Below are 22,644 nucleotides of genomic sequence, written 5' to 3' on the forward strand. Positions count from 1 at the left end.
AGATCCCACGTGCCGCGGAGCAGCTGGGCCCGTGAGCCACAATTACTGAGCCTGCGCGTCTGAAGCCTGTGCTCCACAACAAGAGAGGCCGCGATAGTGAGAGGCCCGCGCACCGCGATTAAGAGTGGTCCCCGCTTGCCGCAACTAGAGAAAGCCCTCGCACAGAAACGAAGACCCAACACAGCCGTAAATAAATAAATAAACACTTAAAAAAAAAAAGTTAAAGTCTATTAATTAAAAAAAAAAAGAAGTTACAGTGACCTCCTAATTACCAATCCACATGTTTATCAGCTTTCATCCTGTTTAGTCTTTTTGTTTTTTTAATTTAATTAATTAATTTAATTTATTCACTTTTGGCTGTGTTGGATCTTCCGGGCTTTCTGTAGTTGCTGTGAGCGGGGTCTACTCTTCCTTGCGGTGTGCGGGTTTCTCATTGCGGTGGCTTCTCTTGTTGCACAGCACAGGCTCTAGGGCTCATGGGCTTCAGTAGTTGCAGCACGTGGGCTCAGTAGTTGTGGCACACAGGCCTAGCTGCTCCGTGGAATGTGGGGTCTTCCCGGACCAGGGCTCGAACCTGTGTCCCTTGCATTGGCAGGCGGATTCTTAACCACTGCACCACCAGAGAAGCCCCATTGTTTAGTCTTTTTGGAACCAACTTCCACTCCCCCTGTTTGAGTGAGACACTGTATTTTTCTTTAGTTTATATGAGGTCCTTTCTGCTTATCCCTTTTTTTTTAAAAAAAATAATTACTTAATTAATTTAGTTTTGTCTGTGTTGGGTCTTCGTTTCTGTGCAAGGGCTTTCTCTAGTTGGGGCAAGTGGGGACCACTCTTCATCGCAGTGCGCGGGCCTCTCACTATCGCGGCCTCTCTTGTTGCGGAGCACAGGCTCCAGACGCGCAGGCTCAGTAGTTGTGGCTCACGGGCTTAGTTGCTCCGTGGCACGTGGAATCTTCCCAGACCAGGGCTCGAACCCGTGTACCCTGCATTGGCAGGCAGATTCTCAACCACTGCGCCACCAGGGAAGCCTGCTTATCCCTTTAATGTAGGCATTTTTTAAAGGTTTTAACTTTTGCCCTCTTGTTTTTTATTCTATATATTATTACTTGTGACGCTTTTATTACAATTTCATATCTATCTCTAGTCCTCACATCACTCTATCGCAGAACTGCATTTCCGACAGTCTGATAGACATCTCCCTAGATTTCTGGCTAGAATTCTAAACCTTATTTTCAAAATTGGAATTCACTGTTACATTTCTCCCATCAACATATGCCTCCCGTCCCCTCACCTTCCTCCATAGCTCCTAAAACACAAAAACCACTTTTTACACCTGCCCAGTCTTTATTTTGAATACTGGTATTACTAATACTTTAGTTATTCAGCTTTCTGTAATCAATTTCTTATTTTCTACTTTTACAATTCTATATGAGGCCATCATCAAGACTTGAATTAATCTATTGGTCTGCTAATTCACTTATTTCCTTGAATTTTTCATTTTTTAATGCTGTACTTGGGTACATTCTTTTTGTCTTTACATTAAAGTACAGGTTCTGGATTTCTGACAAATTGTGATCTGGTCAGGAAGCCTTCCCTGAAAACCAGGGCAGCGTAAATTCTTCTCTGTTTTATTATTTTCAACTTCTTTTACCTATTTTTACAAGATTTATGGTACAGTAGTGTTCAGTATTTGTGGTAGCTGATGAGTATGGTTTAAGAAACTCTTAAGACTCAAGGAGAAAATCATTTCTGTAAATTGGAAAAATTTTCTGCCTGATTTTAGAAGGTTAGAGTTTAAGAGAAAAAGTCAGTTAGGTGGGGATGACTTAACTTTTCATTGTACTTTTACTTTCTGTAGGATTTGACACTATTACTCTTATACTTCTCTTGGAAGTTATCTCATCCTTGAATCATGTTCCTCTGACCATTCTATGTGTTACATTACTGTTACAAAATAAAGTCCATGTGATTTATGATGTCTTCCTTCATCTCTGTTAGCAATTATCATTTTTTGCTTTCAGAGAATTGTGTATTTCTATTATAGTACTTACTATAATATGCCGTATATCATTACTGTGACTGTTTGTGAACTCAACAGATTGTGTATTGGGTTGTAAGTAGGTCTTAATCTTTTTTTACCATCCCCCCCCCAACCCCCATGTCTTATGTACCCAGTAGGTCCTCAACAAATGTTTGTTAAATGAAATTATTCCCTGAGTTTGAGATGCCTTTCCTGCTTGTGGATTGTAATCACTCTGACACATATTGCTAAATGACTGTGGGTAGGTTGCATAATCTCTCTTAAATATTTTTGTCCTGAAACTGGCAACGCCTTCCCTCAAAGGGTTAGGTTATAATTAACTAGTAAAATGCTTTGAAGAAGTTAAAGTTGAGCATTATGATCATCCTATTAAAGGTGAACTGTTAGTATCAGGTTTGTAGGTAAAAACTTTCCCGAAGCTTGAAGTTAATTAAATGGTGTTGAAGTAATTATTTTGTAGAATTTACATTTTGGTTGTTTGCTTTATTTAAATCCCTATATTTCTTTGGAGGGAAGGAGTCTTTTGTAATGCTATTTATTCTGAGGTCTCTGGCACTGAGCCAAGTCACGATTGAAACCCTTTCATTGTAAGAGTGGTACAGTAGTGCAGTGCAGCAGTTAGGATGATGTGCGTCGTATTATACTTGAACTGTTTTATATGCCAGAGGTCCTCAGACTTGCGTGTACTAAGAATCATTCAGAGGCCCTCATTTAAAATATCCCACCTCCAGAGCTCTAGTTTAGCAGGTTATGTTTGTTTAATGAGAAGTCAGGTGCTTTATGATTCAGTTAGTATGTGGACAACACTTTGAGAGACACTCCTGAATGCAACTGTAAAAAGCCAGTAGAACATGAGAGAATGAGTAATAAATAAACACAAACTCATTTAAATGGATAGTCAAAGAGTTATATAATAACTCACATTATTTAAAAAATGGCTAGACTTCAAATATTTTACTATTTTGTCTTTAATTCAGTAGGTACATAGTACTTATTCTCAGAGTGTGTTTGTGAAACTTCAATACCTACAGATGCTCCATGAAAAAGGAGCTTGATCAAATAAGCTTGTGAAATGTTACATACTGTCTTCCATACTTAGAGCTATACTGCATATTAACTTTTTTTTTTTTTGGCGGCACCTCGCAGCATGTGGGATCTTAGTTCCCTGACCAGGGATTGAACCCAAGCCCCTTGCATTGGAAGCCTGGAGTCTTAACCACTGGACTGCCAGGGAAATCCCTGCATATTAACATATTAAAGACTATTACAAGTCCTGAAGCAAAAAACCTTGGACCTCATTGTTTCTCAAATTTATTTGTCCATGAGCCTTCCTTTGTTTCTCCTAATGATTTCTATTAATTTACAGAACAAACTTGGGAAAGTCTTGCCTTTTTTTTCTTGGTATTGTGTGGAATTAAAAAGAAGTAGAGTATTTTTTATAATTAAAGAACTTAAAATGTTGCTCGAATGTTAAGACTTGGATGTGACACTTTAAAGATGGTAAATACATAATGCTAAATTGAATATAATTAAGTGCCAAAATGTAGAGTTGCAGCTACAGAGGGAAAAAGGTCAATTTAGGTTAGATTCTTCAGGTAAGATTTTGAGGGACAGATGGGTCTTGAAGGATGTGTGGTGGGATTTGATTAGGAGTAATGCTGGCTTGGACTATCTAAATTGGTAAAGTAGTTTACAGGTATCAGTTTCTTTATTCACAAATATGTCGTAGCTTAGAACATATGACAGTGCTTCCTCAGTGACTTATTTGTTGAATATGTTATATAGTAATGCTTTTCAAACGAATGTGTAGAAGAATTATCTGGGGAATCTTGTCAAAAATGGTTTCTGATTGGATGGGTCAGGGGTGCAGCACATTTGAAGTGACAAATGTAGAGGCTGATCAAGTCTTGGATCAGTAGTTGAGTAAGATGACCTTTGAGGCACACTTTAACCTTGGTATTTTATAAATATTCTAGGGTGGAGTGTCTGAGGTAGTAGACAGAGAGCAATATTAGGAATGGAAGGACCTAAATTCTAGGTTTTTTTTTTTTCCTCAAGTTCTGTCAGTCATTTGTTAGCCATATGACCTTGGGCTAGAGTTAGTTAACTTATGTCTGAGCTTCTCTGTTTACTCTGTTAAAGGGTGGGGTTGGAGAAGGCAAGGGCCTGAGGAAGTGAAATAATACAATTTTTAAAAACCCATTTCTGTGACCTCCCTGGTGGTCCAGTGGTTAAGAATCTGCCTTCCAATGCAGGGGACGCAGGTTCGATCCCTGGTCGGGGAACTAAGATCCCACATGCCATGGGGCAGCAAAGCCCGCGAGCTGCAACTACCGAGCCCACGTGCTCTGGAGCCCGCACCGCCACAACTAGAGAGAAGCCCGCATGCCTCAACGAAGAGCCCGTGCGCTGCAGTGAAGGATCCCGTGCACCGCAACTGAGACCCAACGCAGCCAAAAATAAATAAATAAATAAATAAAGTAAAAAAGAAAAAGAAACATCCATTTCTTAAGCACATTAAGCATGTTTACTGTTAAATACTATTACATGATTAAATTGCATCTTAAATGGTTTTTCCCACCTCTATGTGGGATGGTTTGGAAGTAGCTAGTTTTTCTGGGGAACTTAAACTAATAAGCGGAGGTGTATGTTACACAACTAACATGTTTATTATCCTTACTTATGGACAGTTTGATGTTTGAATTTCTGATTGTTTTTTCCTTTGTGCCTTTTAGTACGAATGTGGTCTTGTGGCTTTAAAACTAGTTCATGGTAAATTGTATTACAGCACAAAATAAAAAATTGGTCTTTTTGTGAAAAACATTTTAGTAAGTGGATATTAATTCTATAGGTTATACTTGGATCCTTTAAACATATATTGCAAGTAGTTCTCATGTTTGCCAGTGGCTACATTTTGACTATTTGTGTAATGTAGTTGTGTTGCTTTGGGAACATATGATACAGAAATGACATTTATGAAATGGATAGTTTTTATATTTTTTTCTTTTTTTTAATAAATTTATTTATTTTTGGCTGCATTGGGTATTTGTTGCTGCATGCGGGCTTTCTCTAGTTGCGGCGAGAGGGGGCTGCTCTTTGTTGCGGTGCGCAGGCTTCTTGTTGCGACGGCTTCTCTTGTTGTGCAGCCCGGGCTCTAGGCAAGCGGGCTTCAGTAGTTGTGGCGCATGGGCTCAGTTGTGGCTCGTGGGCTCTAGAGCGCAGTCTCAGTAGTTGTGGCGCACGGGCTTAGTTGCTCCGCAGCATGTGGGATCTTCCCGGACCAGGGCTTGAACCTGTGTCCCCTGCATTGGCAGGTGGATTCTTAACCACTACGCCACCAGGGAAGTCCCTATATATTTTTCTTAAAAGAAACTTGTAGCATAAAGGGAAATAACTCAAAAATGTTTAAATGGTAGTATACTGAAAATGATCATACATGCTTTTGAAATACTGATCTATAATCTTAAGTGATAAAGTATTAGCATATGAATTAAATCTTCTCTAAAGAAAAGGTAACCCTTTCCTCCACTCTCTTCCCCACCTGTCCAGCATCCAAGGAATTGGGTGGCGAAGAGGAAAGCTGCTCCTCAGAGACAGTGACTCCCCTAGTTTGAAGACATGAAGCTAGGGAGGGATTAGCGGAAGTGTGATGGATGGAGGTCTCGGGTTGAGAGATTGGTTACATTAAACAAATTAATTAATTGAAAGAACAAATGAATAAATGTATTTGAAGATAATGGAAGCTGTGTTTCTCATTGGAAAGGACTTACAAACATAAAAAGGGAGAGTCTAGAAAGAAACTTAAGGTATGGAATTAGTTGAAAGCATTGGTGTACACACATTTTTTAAATTATTGTTTATGCACAGATAAAGAAATAGGTATAGATGTCTGTATTTCTATGTATCTATATAAATTAATATATTTCCTAGCTTTCTCTGCTGAGAGGACTCAGTAGTAGTGAAACCCCAGTAACATTGAGCACACCTAAGTGCCCAGATCTTGATTTCTGAATACTATCCTTGACTAAAAGGAACCTGAGCTTAATTTCTAGGGTCAGGAAGGGAGAGTACAAGATGAGCCTACAGATTTCTTTTCTGCCAGAAAGTAAGGACGTACTCACAATGATGGGGACATGTCAAAAGAATATTGGAACCACTTTGAAAGGGCTCCTGATGACCAAATCTTGTATAATTTGAGCAAAGAAATAGAGTAATGGATTAAAACCCACAGAATAAAGTAAGAATCCATGAATCCATACTGATATAAATAAATGAGTGAATGAATTGAGTAAGGAGGGTTGGGGAGGGAAAATTCTTTTTATTTAGTTTTTGGTTGCGTCGGGTCTTAGTTGTGGCACTCAGGATCTTTTGTTGGGGTGTACAGGCTTCTCTCTAGTTGTGGCGCGCGGGCTCATTAGTTGCGGTGTGTGGGCTTCAGAGTGCGAGGGCTTAGTTGCCCCGTGGCCTGTGGGATCCTAGTTCCCTGACCAGGGATTGAACCGGTGTCCCCTGCATTGCAAGACAGATTCTTAACCACTGGACCACCAGGGAAATCCCAGGAAAATTCTTTAAAATAGGATGCCAACTAAAACATATAGGAGTGATACGATTAGATAATTACCACCATGATGGTATTGGATAAAGGCAAGAGTAGTCAATGAATGCTGTGGCTAGTGGGTGGAGGTTTGATGAGGAACAGGATATTTGTGAATTATGAGAATGATTTCACATAAACTAATCAAATACAAAGGGAAAAATAGTGACTTTATGGTGGAGAAACCTGGCAGACACCAACTTGACTAGGTGATCAAGGTTATACCTAATGATGGGTAGGTATAGTATGCATAATATCATGTCTGTATATTCTTTCTATGAATGTTATGGCCTGAATTGGGTTATGAGGAACATCAGATAGACCCAGACTGATAGTCATCCTGGAAAATAAAAAGCCTATGTTCTTTACAGTCAAGGGCATGAAAATGGGGAAAGATTAAAGGATTGTTCCAGATAGAAGGAGACAAAGGAGATCTGATAAGTACATACAATATATGTTCCTGGGTAGGATCCTGAACCAGAAAGGAAAGAGAGACCTTGCTGGGACATTTGATAAAATTTGAATGTGTCCATGGACTGGCTCTGTGTTATATCAATGATGATTTCCTAATTGGGAGGGTTGAATAATGCTAGTATAGCAGAGTGTTCTTATTTTGGGAGTTACACACTGGAGTATTTAGGAGAGGAATGATGAATCATGTCATAAAAAGTTGTATCTACACATATTCTGTAGGCTTGAAACTATTTTAAAATAAAAACAAACTAAACATACTTTTCTGAGGATAAATTTATCCTTCTAACTTTTTTGTTTCTGTGTTTACAGATTATTACATTTTGCTACACTTGTAGAGAGATTCCTTCAGTAAATGTTTATTGGTTGAATAAGCACTGTACTTTATCCAAGAATTTAAGAATTCTGTGAATTTTAATAGGATAATAAATACATTTTAAACTTTGTCTTTCAGAAAGCTGAAGTTGATGGTAGTTTAAGTGATAGCCATGTGTCTCCTCCAGCTAAACGCACTTTGAAACAACCTGATTCTGTTTGCAAAGACAAATCAAAATCACGAAGTACTGGTCAGCGAGAGGAATGGAACATATCAACTGGACAGGCCAGGTGAGAATGGAGAACTCCTCCATTGTTTTTTCATGAATTATTTGATGTGATTCAGGGCTGATAATTGCTAATTTTCTTAAATTGTAAAGCCACCTGGCTAGAGATACTTATAAATTGTATTAAGCTTATTTTATAATTTCTGTATGTAATTTTATTTTCTATAAATATGCCAAAAATATATGTAGTATGTAATAGAAACTAATATTACTAAAACAATAAGAATTTTGATAGGTCTTGAATGTGCATACATGTTTATAGTCCTGAAAATTTAAATAAAAACATATGGTTAAAATTATATTTTTTACTTGAAAATAAGATAAAATCTCCCCTTCCTAAAATTATTAAGTATTCCACTTGAATTGATATACTAAAATGTAATAAAATCTAAATTAATTTTTAAAGAAATCTTTTCATCTATCTGGTTGTTTTCAACTTAAATTTGCTTTGTGTCTGTTTCGATATGTATTAGAAAACAATTTTACTCACTTAACCAAAGTAAGTGGTACTAATTTAATGTAGATAGGATAGGTGTACACACACTCAGAAAAGATTTAAATTTTGAGCTTAGAGTCTTTAGCTTCTCTTTTTTCCAGTGTTTGATGTAGAAGTGCTAATGATGTGCCAACTGCAAACCAGAAGTAAAAGGGAATTCCTTTTTGACAGTATTTTGATTTTATGTGTGTAGGTAAATTCGGGATACTCTTAGGCTTTAATGAAAATAATCTTTGCAGTTATATAGATTTTAACAGGCATTGTACATTTACTAGTCTCTAAAGAGTCTTTACCTATTTTAATATGTATTTAAAATTTTTAATTTTGCATTTTCTGGGAGTTAAGTAGAAGATTATGTGAATCATAGTCTATTGATTTTTTTTTTTTTAACTTTACCATACTCCTTCATCTGTGAGATGAAACAGATCCAGATAACTATAATGATGTTACTTAAAATAAGTACAGCCCTTTAATTACACTTCTACACTTGATCTACCTGTTATAATCTGTATCCTGTATTTATTAAATGAGTGAATCAAGCTTCTTTTTCTAGTAAATGTTCTAAAAAGTGTTCTTGTAGTGTTAAAAGTTTGACCTTTAATTGTAAGATAATTTTAACAGTTTAATTCAGGTGTAAGTCTCTGATACCATAGATTTCCCACATCTTATCCACTCAAATCTTTTATGTAAATTAATCTTGATCATGTCTTTCATGTAAAAAGGCTTAAAATTTTTTTGAGGGGAGAGAGCTTTGCTTCCATTTAGATACCTTAGAGTTTGATATTCCTTTAAAAAAATATTAAGTACATTTTGAATAAAAAAAACTTAAGAAATAATGAATACTAATAAAATTTACTGTTTTTTTTTTTTTTGTCAGGAGAATAATGTTTAGCAGTTCACACAATTTTAAAAGTTTTTTGAGTTAAACTTTCATCAAGGGATGTGATTAAGTGCTACACTGTTAGAATTAGACTCTTTTAGTGTTTCAGATGACCTGAAAAGAAAATGCCATTTGACCTATCAGATTCAACAGAATTGAATTTTAGGGAAACTTGTAGTTAAAGATATTTTAGATTTTGAGATAGTATAAATACAAAAATCAGGATTTATTTGAAGGCTTGTATTAATTTTTATGTTATGAACCTAAGAATCCTAATTCCTTTATTTTGGTACTCTAAAGTCTTAGGAGCATCTAAGGTAAAATGACTTTCACAAAAATAATTTGTTAAAATACAATTCATTGGAGGAAAATTGAATATAGATAAGAATTAGTATTAGCTATGGAAAATAATGAATCCTAAAGAACTTTGTTAACAACCACTATATTCTTTTTTTTTTAAACAAGTTATTTATTTGTTTATTTTGTTGATTTATTTACGGCTGCGTTGGGTCTTTGTTACTGCGTGTGGGCTTTCTCTAGTTGCAGCGAGCGGGGGCTACTCTTCATTGCGGTGCGCAGGTTTCTCATTGTGGTGGCTTCTCTTGCTGTGGAGCACGGGCTCTAGGTGCACGGGCTTCACTAGTTGTGGCACATGGGCTTCACTAGTTGTGGCACACAGACTCAGTAGTTGTGGCTCGCGGGCTCTAGAGTGCAGGCTCAGTAGTTGTGGCGCACGGGCTTAGTTGCTCCGTGGCATGTGGGATCTTCCTGGACCTGGGCTCAAACCTGTGTCCCCTGCATTGGATTCTTAATCACTGCGCCACCACGGAAGCCCAACAACCACTAAATTCTTTAAAGAAACTACTGTTGATTGGTGAAATAACTTACTTATTTTTTTAAAAAAAAATTTTTATTAATTTATTTTTGGCTGCATTTGGTCTTTGTTGCTGTGCGTGGGCTTTGTCTAGTTGTGGCAACCGGGGGCCACTCTTCGTTGCAGTGTGTGGGCTTCTCATTGCGGTGGCTTCTCTTGTTGCGGAGCATGGGCTCTAGGTGCGCGGGCTCAGTAGTTGTGGCACGCAGGCTCAGTAGTTGTGGCTTGCGGGCTCTGGAGCGCAGTCTCAGTAGTTGTGGTGCACGGGCTTAGTTGCTTCACGGCATGTGGGTTCTTCCTGGACCAGGGCTCGAACCGTGTCCCCTGCATCGGCAGGCGGATTCTTAACCACTGTGCTACCAGGGAAGTCCCGAAAATTTTGTTTTGTAGTCAGATGATGAGGGAGTAGTGAGGTGAGGCAGAAATGTAATCACCACTGCTGGGGCTCATGAGAATGAAGGCTGGTAGTGGTTAAAGTCTTTCCAAATGATTGCTTTTGCTGAATTGAGGTTTAAAATTCTCATAAATCATTGAATGCCTTGGGTTTATGTGGGAAAGGGAGAATAAGTAATGATTTTTGAGTCTGATATTGCATTTGTAGTGTGCTTCACATAATTAAAGGTGTAGAAACTTTTAATGTAATAATTATCTAATGCAGAGTGATACTGTCTCCATTTAAAAAATTTAGGATACAGAGATATAGGGAAATATCCCCCACTCACACCCCCTTTTTTTTTTTAACGTCTTTATTGGAGTATAATTGCTTTACAATGGTGTGTTCGTTTCTGCTTTATAACAAAGTGAATCAGCTATACATATACATATATCCCCATGTCTCCTCCCTCTTGCATCTCCCTCCCTCCCACCCTCCCTATCTCACCCCTCTAGGTGGTCACAAAGCACCAAGCTGATCTCTCTGTGCTATGCGGCTGCTTCCCACTAGCTATCAATTTTACATTTGGTCGTGTATGTATGTCCGTGCCACTCTCTCACTTTGTCCCAGCTTACCCTTCCCCTTCCCCCTGTCCTCAGGTCCATTCTCTAGTAGGTCTGCGTCTTTATTTCCATCCTGCCCCTGGGTTCTTCATGACTTTTTTTTTTTTTTTTAGATTCCATATATATGTGTTAGCATATAGTATTTGTTTTTCTCTTTCTGACTTACTTCACTCTGTATGACAGTCTCTAGGTCCATCCACCTCACTACAAATAACTCAGTTTCATTTCTTCTTATGGCTGAGTAATATTCCATTGTATATATGTGCCACATCTTCTTTATCCATTCATCTGTCGATGGACACAGGTTGCTTCCATGTCCTGGCTATTGTAAACAGAGATGCAGTGAACATTGTGGTACATGACTCTTTATGAATTATGGTTTTCTCAGGGTATATGCCCAGTAGTGGGATTGCTGGGTCGTATGGTAGTTCTATTTTTAGTTTTTTAAGGAACTTCCATACTGTTCTCCGTAGTGGCTGTATCAATTTACATTCCCACCAACAGTGCAAGAGGGTTCCCTTTTCTCCACACCCTCTCCGGCATTTATTGTTTGTAGATTTTTTGTTGATGGCCATTCTGACCGGTGTGAGGTGATACCTCATTGTAGTTTTGATTTGCATTTCTCTAATGATTAGTGATGTTGAGCATTCTTTCATGTGTTTGTTGGCAAACTGTATACCTTCTTTGGAGAAATGTCTATTTAGGTCTTCTGCCCATTTTTGGATTGGGTTGTTTGTTTTTTTTGATATGGAGTTGCATGAGCTGCTTGTATATTTTGGAGATTAATCCTTTGTCTGTAGATTCGTTTGCAAATATTTTCTCCCATTCTGAGGGTTGTCTTTTCATCTTGTTTATGGTTTCCTTTGCTGTGCAAAAGCTTTTAAGTTTCGTTAGGTCCCATTTGTTTATTTTTGTTTTTATTTCCATTCCTCTAGGAGGTGGGTCAAAAAGGATCTTGCTGTGGTTTATGTCACAGAGTGTTCTGCCTATGTTTTCCTCTAAGAGTTTTATAGTGTCTGGCCTTACATTTAGACCTTTAATCCATTTTGAGTTTATTTTTGTCACAGCCCCTTTTAAAAATAAAGGAGACTTCATAATCATAAAGGATTTATTAGAGGATTAATTTAAGCATTGAACCCACCTGGTTACATTTTAAGTGATTAATTTTTGGCAACATTGATTTAAGAGACTTTTTAGGCACCTTTATTATTGTATAGTCAGACCAACCCTTAAAACCCCAATAGTCTCTGTTTTTATACCTAAGTATTTCATATTCTATCTCCTTTTTATAAAGAGAAATGATAATTGTAAAATGATGACAATAAACTATAATTGGTAATTGGATTGATTGAAGAACAAGTTTTTTTTTCTCCCCCCACCTTAAAATAGATCTTTTATTAGCAATGAAATAAAAGCCAAGTAAGCACTGTCTTCTTTAGAGGGACAAAAATTATTATTTTATTTTATTATTATTGCTTTTATCCCAGTGATGTTACTATTGTTCAGAAAGGTTTTAGACTTCTTTTGTAGAATGATTTTAGGGTTAGCATCTTATTCTTTTGAATAATTTAGGTGTGTAAAATTCCAACCATTTGGTCTTACATACAGCTAAAATTCATATGGAGCCCAGACTTGTGAATTAAGTGATTAAACTGAGTTAATGTTGTATTGGGTCCAAAGCCAGACTATATTTATTATTTTTCTATGTGGTTTTAAGTGGATTTTAAGAGTGTTTCTAGGGAATTCCACATGTATAATCTTCTAAGGAATGACCTGTTAACACATCAGTTCTATTACTTTATAGTCAAACTCATATACCAGGAGGATTGTGTATTTGTATATAAAGGTGCTTAAAGATGAAATACTTTCTAAGAGGTAGTATATTAGAACAAGATGGTTGTGTTGTTTTTATGGGGAAAGGAGGGATGGAGTTTTTTATTTTGTGTTTTTGATAGTCTGAAGGCACAGAATAGTTTTTGTTCATACCTTTAGTCATCCTGTGAGCTTTATTAGACAGGGGCATTTATAATTAATATTTATAACATTTAACATTTATAATTTTACATGAAGCATGCTGGAATAACCAAAAATGTTAGAATATTTTAGTTAAAAAATGTTGTGCAAACCACATAGATAAGCAGATGACAGTCATGTGTACTGTTTTTCGAATGTCCTCTCTCCCCCCTTTTTTAATCTTTGAAAATGATAATTGTTGGATATTTCAAAAAATACCCTAGTAAGTTTAAATTGATAGCTCTTTTACTATGTAACAATTTAGTTTTTGGTTTTGAATTTCTAATTATAGTAAGGGGTACTGTGACTTTTTTCATAAGTCTTCATGTTTTAATGACCCTTTAAGTATCTTTCTAGTGACTTAACATTTCTGTTCCTCCACCAAAAGGGAGAGTTGTACAATGGATTTTGAGAAATTAGCTAAGTTTTCATTTATTAGTTTAGAATGTGTAATATAATACTTTGGGGAAATTATTAAATGGTGTTGGTGTTCAAATACTTTTTTCATCTTACAGTTTATCATTTGAATAACTTTGTCATTGTTTGAATTTTATGTTGTCAACAAAAACCAATAGTAAATGTCTGTGACCATTGTTACTTATGGCATCAGTTAACTTTATGATACATATCAAGCTTAAGCCTTTTCATTGGATTTTAATTTATAGAGTTGAAGACAGTAAGTTCAGTTTATAATCTGTTATTAAAACTTTTCTTGAAGTAATGAAACGACTCTTAGCTCGTATGTTTTATTAATTGGTATATTATCAGTCGTAGGGTAAAAAAATGTCTTTACTCTTAAAAAAGTAATATTACATTACTGACATTTTAAAGATTAAAATGATTCCACCAGTATTTGCATTTCTTGCTTCTTTAAATGAATGTTGATGTGTTTGCATATTAAATATAATTGTGTTCTAGGTTAACTTCTCAGCCTGGTGCTACATTACCAAACGGACATAGTAGCTTATGTGAGTATTCTGTTATGAAACTGGTTAGTATTGAAATTCTTATAATGTTGTTAAGAGTATTAAAGTGGGGTAAAATAGCATAATTTACTAGTATGCTAAGTATACTGTTGGAAGTGACTGGATTTCAGTCATGGTAAATATGTAATTGTTAAACACTGAGAAATCAGTACAACTGAAATAATTTAAATTATTATGGCAGATTGTAAACAGTTATAGAAATTTTAGATTTTGGATATTAAAGCCATTTAAGAGGTTATAGTAAGATTTTTATAGTCTTTTAAAAGTAATTTTTGATTTTTTTTCTTTCTTTTTATACTCTATACTTTGAAATGGAAATTTCTCTCTTCTTGTAGCCCTTCGAAGCCATCCCCTTCGAGGCGAAAAGAAGGGAGATGGGGACCTTTCTTGTATAAATGGTGACATGGAAGTCAGAAAAAGTTGTCGTTCCAGGAAAAACAGATTTGAAAGCGTGAACCAGAGTTTGTTATTTGATCAACTAGTAAATAGGTATGAATGCTTTTGCAGTCAGCAGTTTCATGTAACTGTTGGTTTTTTTAAGCCAGTTATGTTTTAAAAAGTAACTTAAGCACTGACTTAGCAATCAATACAATTATTTAAAAACTTAATTTGAATTAACCATGGTTAGCAATGATTGTCAGTTTCTAGTTACTTTATTAGATTTAATACAATTTATGTGATAGCTCATTTTTTCTCATACTTTATAAAGCTCTTGTGCATAGATAATATAAAAATAATTTTATTTTGACTTCACTACTATAGTCCTTTAATATTTGCTCATTTAACATTTGTGTTTTTGACAATTTTCAAGCAGCATTAAGTTTCATTATTGATATATAGTAGGCATAGTTTTACTTAGTCAAGATTCTGAATTGAAAGTCTTTTGAGGCTGCACATGTTGGATGTAGCCTAGCTGACTGCTCAGTGTCTACATGCAATGAAACTTTATTCTTCTCAGGTAATAAATCATCCTCCTTAATCACTGCCATATCCTGGAGAAGTGAGGTCAGTGTAATTGCTATTTGAAAGGAGAAGAAATTATATTCTATAGTGGTAGTGTCAAATTTGAGTATTAGTTATTATTCGTTAAGTACTTAGATCAGTATCTGGGCTATGTGTGTGTTTAAAACATAAAATATGCCAACGTTACCATATATTTTGTGGATGTCCGTGTCCTCTAATTTCTAAAAGTATCTATTCAGTTAACCTTATATTAGCTTTAAACTTTTTACAAATCCTTCTTCTATACAATTTTTAATACCATCTTCAAATAAAAAGATTTGAATTATTTTTTTTTTTCAGTGCCTTTGGTCTGGTAGTCAGTTATTTGTAGTAGCATTATGAATTTAAATATTTGGAGACTTATAAACAAAGGTCTTATATTTGTAAGTTTTATTATATTAAGGTAGAAGATGTTCTGATTCCATCTTTTTTTTTTTTTTGGCTGTGCTGCATGGCTTTTGGGATCTTAGTTCCCCATCCAGGGATCGAACCTGGGCCCCAGCAGTGAAAGTGCTGAGTCATACCCACTGGACCACCTGAGAATTCCCTGTTTCCATCTGTTTTTGAGGCATTATCTTCTGGTGGATGCCAGTTCAGAAACAGATATTAATTGGGATGTTAGGTACAGTTACATATCAGAGATGATTTAATTATGCGTTGACGAAGAGCTCTTTTCCATGTATGACACAGTGTTTGATTCCACGGTTGTCTAAACCCTAGTTTTATTATATAATTGTAGTACTGCTGAAGCTGTACTACAGGAAATGGACAACATAAACATTAGAAGGAATCGTCGATCAGGAGAAGTAGAACGGCTTCGAATGTGGACAGATACAGAATTTGTGAGTATATTAACTTTAACAATCTTTGCACGTATTTTTTATTTGAACTGAGGAATTGAGAGAGAGAGAGCAGCATTTGGATTTTCTTGAATTAACAGAATTGTTCCTTCTTCGTTTCCAGTTTAATCTGGGATTTTATTGTTTTCTTTCTTCTTTTATCCTTACTCTGCTTGCCACAAGCTTCCCCAAAAGACCCTCTGCACTTCTGCAGAGGGTCATCTTAAAGTCCACCTCTGATTCTGTCACTTTTCTCATCGGAACCTTTAATGGTCTTTTTTTTTTTTTTTCGGCACTGTGCGGCACGTAGGATCTTAGTTCCCTGACCAGGGATTGAACCTGTGCCCTCTGCATTGGGAGGGCAGAGTCCTAACCACTGGACCAACAGGGAAGTCCCTTTAATGGTTTTTTTTTTTTTAAACCTATGTTTAAATGATTTTATTATTTATTTATTTATTTGGCTGTGTTGGGTCTTCGTTTCTGTGCGAGGGCTTCCTTTAGTTGCGGCAAGCGGGGGCCCCTCTTCATCACGGTGCGCGGGCCTCTCACTATCATGGCTTCTCTTGTTGCGAAGCACAGGCTCCAGACGCGCAGGCTCAGCAGTTGTGGCTCACGGGCCTAGTTGCTCTGCGGCATGTGGGATCTTCCCAGACCAGGGCTCGAACCCGTGTCCCCTGAATTAGCAGGCAGATTCTCAACCACTGCGCCACCAGGGAAGCCCCCTTTAATGGTTTTTTAATGTGTACTGAATTAATTAAAAACACCTTGACCTTCATAATCTGGTTTCAACTTTTATCTTCTCACATACCATTGCCCAAATGTAAACGAATCATTCTTATTCTCCTATCTTTTACTCCTGTTAATACTTCTGGTTAAGGACTGGTGCAATTCTACCTTTGTTTCAAGGCTCATTTCAGATGCTTCCTCCCCTCCTCCCCCAAACACGGCCGGCGGGGGTGGATTAATCTTTTTGAATTCTAGACTACTCTGTACCTTTTGCTTGTGGGATCTCAGTTCCCTGACCAGGGATTGAACCCAGGGCACAGCAGTGAAAGCCCAGAATCCTAACCACTAGGCCACCAGTGAACGCCCATGTATCTTTCTTTATGGCATTAAACTTGTTCTACTTTATTTTATTTTATTATTATTACTTTTTATAAATTTTATTTATTTATTTATTTATTTTCGGCTGTGTTGAGTCTTTGTTGCAGCGCGCGGGCTTCTCATTGTGGTGGCTTCTCTTGTTGCGGAGCATGGGCTTTAGGCACGCGGGCTTCAGTAGTTGTGGCACGTGGGCTCAGCAGTCGTGGCTCGCGGGGTCTAGAGCACAGGCTCAGTAGTTGTGGTGCGCAGGCTTGGTTGCTCCGTGGCATGTGTGATCTTCCCAGACCAGGGCTCGACCCCGTGTCTCCTGCACTGGCAGGCGGATTCTTAACCACTGCGCCCCCAGGGAAGCCCTCTACTTTCTTTTATAGTTACCTGTTACTTGACTTGTTTTATCCTATTAGGCTGTAATTTGCTTAAGGGAGAAAGTATGTCCATGGCATTGTAGTTTTACATTTTCAAATATTGTATAAGTTTTATTTGTTTCTCCTCTTGTTTCTTACATGTAATGAATTCAGTAAGGTCCATTTTCATGAATCTTTGCCTTGCAAATAGGTCCTCAATAAATTTTATTGAATGGGCACGTCCCATTGGGTTAATGATATTTATAGCTGGGAATAAAATTCATGTTAATATTTGACAGATTTCTCTCTTTAAAAGGAAAACATGGATATGTATTCAAGAGTGAAAAGGCGAAGAAAGTCACTGAGAAGAAATAGTTACGGGATACAAAATCATCATGAAGTCTCTACTGAGGGTGAAGAAGAAGGTTTGTAAAAGCACCTTATGAAATAAATTCTACAAAGTTCAGGTGGGAGGGAAGAAAATATGTACAAGTAATATATGTGTAATATTGCAGGATGGGTGATTTTTGGCTTTAGAGGTCTATGTTACATAATTTGGAATAATTTTTATTCCATTGGCATTTCTGAGTATTCATTTTCTTCATTTGGAAAAATGCCTTTGCTGTACACTATGCATTGTTATGTAATATATCTTATTAGTAGCTATTGGTAGTCCTTAAGTGACCTAATCTGGTGTAGCATTTGCCATGGGCTGATTTGCTTGTTAGGTGAGGCCTCTTGTATTTAGCTATGTTCTAACTAGAAGTCTGTGTCCATAGCCACCTTCTTTCCATAGCCTCTAAATCTCGGATTATTTGGGTCTCAAATTTAGTTATGGACAGAGGAGTAGTAAATGGTACAGTTAAGAGAAAGAGAGACAGCCAGTACTAGTGGAGGGAGTTGTATTGCTCTTTTCTGAGGCCTGTCTGGGTTTTGAATTGACGAATCCTGACTGGATTTGTCGGGCTGGAGCTGGGAACAGATGAAAGCACGTTTGCCCCAAGGATTATAAATTGATGACCAGTGCATCCATAGGATTTAATTCTGTAGGTGTTAACCTTCTTTATTAAAATGGATTTTCAGAAGATTTGGTGTACTGTAAATGCAAGGTAGTTGTATTTCACCAGGGAATCTTATTAGTTCTACTATTTGTGTAGCTTAGATGGAGAAGAATGGGTTTATTTCTCAAATTCTGTAATTAACATATTATTAGCAAGTTTTGAAGAGGTGATATTTCTTATAAAGGTATTTTATTGAGCAGATATTATTGTTGTTACAGCTAGAACCTCTGTATTGCTTCCTTTGGAGAAAATCAGTATAGGTGAGACAGATTTATAATGTGATTTTTGCCTTATCTTTAACTGAACATCTTTGTAGATTTCCCAGAGTAGATTTGCCATGTATAGAATTTCTTCCCATAATAAATAATGCAAGGTTTTTTTTCAAAAAAAAAAAGTAATTTTTTTTGAAGGTTTAAGGAAACTTATTTGGGTGCAAGTGATTTATAGTGTTACTTAGTTAAGTAATACTGTATTTGCTGATTTTCTCTATAACTTAATAATAAGCATTTGAAAAAACTTACAGGAAGCTTTCAGATGTCATGAGTAAATTGTAAAGTCCTTTGCATTTTTAGTTTCTTATTTCACTGAGCATGGCTGACAGTTTTAAAATTTTTCCAATGTCTTAATGTGATTGTGTTATAGTGACAATTCCTGTGGTTAAAAAGTTAATCATAAAGTACATTGCATTTGAGGACCATAAGCTTATAAAGTTTCACGAGACTTTTATTTTAAATTATAAATAGATGTCACATTATAGCTATAGCCAAAGTGCTTTTTTTTAATTTATTTTTTTTGGCCACGCCGGGCAGCATGTGGAATCTTAGTTCCCCCACCAGGGATTGAAGCCGCGCCCCCTGCATTGGAAGCACAGCGTCTTAACCACTAGACTGCCAGGGAAGTCCCCCAAACCACGTTTTAAAAATAAACTTTTAGAATTTATGTACATTATAATTTACTTTTTATTTATTTATTTATTTATTTTAAAATTTATTTTTGGCTGCATTGGGTCTTCTTTGCTGCGTGCGGGCTTTCTCTAGTTGTGGTGAGCGGGGGGCTACTCTTTGTTGTGGTGCATAGGCTTCTCATTGTGGTGGCTTCTCCTGTTGTGGAGCACGGGCTCTAGGCACGCTGGCTTCAGTAGTTGTGGCTCGCGGGCTCTAGAGCGCAGGCTCAGTAGTTGTGGCGCATGGGCTCAGTTGCTCCACGGCATGTGGGATCTTCCCGGACCAGAGATCGAACCTGCGTCCCTGCCCTGGCAGGTGTATTCTTTACCACTGCACCACCAGGGAAGTCCCGTAATTTATTTTTTAAATGTATAGCTAGGTGAATTATCATAAAGCGATCACTCATGTCAAGGCATAAACTATTACCAATACCCCAGAAATCTGCTTTATGCTCTCTCCCAATCCCTGCCTGAATTTTTCTACCAAAATGACTAATCTGTGTTTACCTGTTGTCAACAGGCCTAACAAACCATTATACTGCCAACAAAAATTGCTTTTTTTTTTAATTTTTACTAATTTTTGGCCATGGTATTCTATTTATTTATTTATTTATGGCTGTGTTGGGTCTTCGTTTCTGTGGGAGGGCTTTCTCTAGTTGCGGCGAGTGGGGTCCACTCGGTGCGCGGGCCTCTCATTATCGTGGCCTCTCTTGTTGCGGAGCACAGGCTCCAGTCGCGCAGGCTCAGTAGTTGTGGCTCACGGGCCTAGTTGCTCTGTGGCATGTGGGATCTTCCCAGACCAGGGCTGGAACCCGTGTCCCCTGCATTAGCAGGCATATTCTCAACCACTGCGCCACCAGGGAAGTCCAACAGCTCTTGCTGTAAGATTAGTAATTATCTTTTAAGAATTTTTTTTTTGAACTATCAAGTAGTATGTGAATACTGACCTTATTCAGTGGTTAATTGGGCATTGAATGAAGTGTGCTGTAATAAAGTTTTGAATCATATTCTATTATTGCTTTGTATGACCAAAAAGGTAATACAGAAAGATTGAAAGGTCATAGGTAAATCAGGAGCTCAAATATGATCATATTGATATATTTAGCAGAGAACTAATATTTGTAAGAAAGGCATTTTCTTTTACATCTGTCGTTTTTTTTTTTTAATTAATGTATTTAATTTGGGCTGCGCTGGGTCTTTGTTGCTGCACGCGGGCTTTCTCTAGTTGCGGTGAGCGGGGGCTACTCTTCGTTGTGGTGCACGGGCTTCTCATTGAGGTGGCTTCTCTTGTTGCGGAGCATGGACTCTGGGCTCTAGGCGTGTGGGCTTCAGTAGTTGTGGTTCGAGGGCTCAGTAGTTGTGGCTCGCGGGCTCTAGAGTGCAGGCTCAGTAGTTGTGGCACAAGGGCTTAGTTGCTCTGCGGCATGTGGGATCTCTTCCCGGACCAGGGATTGAACCCGTGTCCCCTCCATTGGCAGGTGGATTCTTAACCACTGCGCCACCAGGGAAGTCCCCATCAGGGTTCATTTTTAATTGTATTGATTTATGCTGTATCATACAATGTTGACACTTTTAAAGCTCACTTGTGCAGAAAGAATAAAATTAAAATATAAATATTCAGTTCTAGAGTGGACCAATCCTTGTGGATTAAAACAGTATTTTTTTGTGTGTGTGTGTGTGTGTGTGAAACTAGAATCTCAAGAGGAAGATGGAGATATTGAGGTTGAAGAGGCAGAAGGAGAAGAAAACGACAGGCCATATAATTTGAGACAAAGAAAAACAGTGGATCGATACCAAGCACCTCCAATAGGTAAGAGACTCTAAGTAACTTCTTTCCTTTTTGTAGTGGAGTAGCTTATTCTACTCCACCCCTTAAAAAAATCACTGTTGCTGAATTTAAAAGAATGAAATCTCTTATAGCAGTTCTTTAGGGCAAGTTTCTCTGTGTTCCAAGTGGTTAAGTATTGATAATTTAGCTAAAGTCAGAAAAGGGCAACTTGGCCAGTAACCTGTTTGTGTTTTGTTTTTGTTTTTTTTTTTTGAGAAGGAAAAAGTTTATCTTAATGCTCTTAAATCTAATGACAGGTAATCAGTTCCACAGGTACTGTTTTATTGACTTTCTTCCCAGCTGTTGGGAAATTCCATCACTATTGATTTCCTCCAATTCTTTTTTTTTTTTTTTTTTTTTAATTTATTTTTGGCTGTGTTGGGTCTTCGTTGCTGTGCGTGGACTTCTCTCCATTGCAGTGCACGGGCTTCTAATTGTGGTGGCTTCTCTTTGCAGAGCACGGGCTCTAGGCGCTCAGGCTTCAGTAGTTGTGGCACATGGGCTCAGTAGCTGTAGCTTGCGGGCTCTAGAGCGCAGGCTCAGTAGTTGTGGTGCACGGGCTTAGTTGCTCTGCGGCATGTGGGATTTTCCCGGACCAGGGATCGAACCCGTGTCCCCTGCATTGGCAGGTGGATTCTTAGCCACTGCGCCACCAGGGAAGCCCATCCTCCAATTCTTAAAAAATTGAAATAAAATTCACATATCATGAAATTCACCATTTTTGCTACGTTTTGCTGATTTTTAATCTGTACAATTTATTGCTTTTTAGTATATTCACAAGGGTGAGCAGTCATCACCACTATCTCATTCCAGGACATTTCCATCCCCACAGCCCTTAGCAATCACTAATGTATTGATACTTTCTGTCTCGATAGATTTGCCTATATGTGACCTTTTGTGTCTAGCTTCTTTCACTTAGCATAATGTTTTCAAGGAAGAACCTGGATCATTTTATTCAAATTCTTAACGCTCTGAAGCAGTGATTGATTCTCTGGAATTATTAGAGTTACTTCACGAGAAGCTTGCCCAAGTATGTAGACATTTCTCTACTCCAGTTAGGAATCACTGTCAAAGATAGCCCTGTTAATAATGGGGGAGGTATGTTGGGACAGAAAAAAGATTGTGAGCCATTTTTCTAGGTTTTTTCTTTTTAAAGCGTTATTAAAGAGGTATAATTTATATGTAGTTCACTGCCATTGCATATATAATATTTCATGTGTACAATTTGGCAAGTTTGAACTGAGGGATATACCTATGAAACTGTCACCGCACTCAAGGTAATGAACATGTTCATCAACTCCCCCAAATTTCGTTCTGCCTGTTTATAATCTACTCCTAACTTTTCTTTTTGCCTCCCCACTCCTAACCCTCAGGCAGTGACAGATCTCATCTGCTTTCTGTCACCATAGATAAGTTTACATTTTCTTTAATATTATATACAGTATATACTCTTTTTTTTGTCTGACTTCTTTCACTCAATATAATAATAATAACATGTTGTCGACTATAACAGTAGTGTTTTTCTTTTTATTGCTGAGTAGCATTCCATTGTATGGGTATATCACAATTT

At 37.3% G+C, this 22,644-nt stretch overlaps 1 protein-coding gene across 5 annotated transcripts in view; it reads left to right on the top strand.

The window, feature by feature from the left end:
* The window catches only part of ATAD2B (ATPase family AAA domain containing 2B), a 159,482-nt gene that overhangs the window by 19,624 nt on the left and 117,214 nt on the right, over positions 1–22,644 (top strand). For 4 of the 5 annotated variants that reach the window (XR_014235273.1, XM_082358416.1, XM_082358417.1 and 1 more), the window contains exons 2-7: positions 7,561–7,712; positions 13,886–13,935; positions 14,289–14,442; positions 15,695–15,797; positions 17,559–17,667; positions 20,940–21,056. Coding sequence is in view for 4 of the 5 variants with exons in the window: in XM_082358416.1 (XP_082214542.1) it covers positions 7,561–7,712; positions 13,886–13,935; positions 14,289–14,442; positions 15,695–15,797; positions 17,559–17,667; positions 20,940–21,056 (685 nt within the window). In the remaining variant the exon portion in view is untranslated. Of the gene's footprint in view, positions 1–7,560; positions 7,713–13,885; positions 13,936–14,288; positions 14,443–15,694; positions 15,798–17,541; positions 17,668–20,939; positions 21,057–22,644 lie in introns of those variants that run through there. The other variant, XM_082358419.1, reaches the window with a different exon arrangement.

Source organism: Balaenoptera borealis (genome assembly GCF_965194805.1).
Source record: "Balaenoptera borealis genome assembly, chromosome: 15".
NCBI lineage: Eukaryota > Metazoa > Chordata > Mammalia > Artiodactyla > Balaenopteridae > Balaenoptera > Balaenoptera borealis.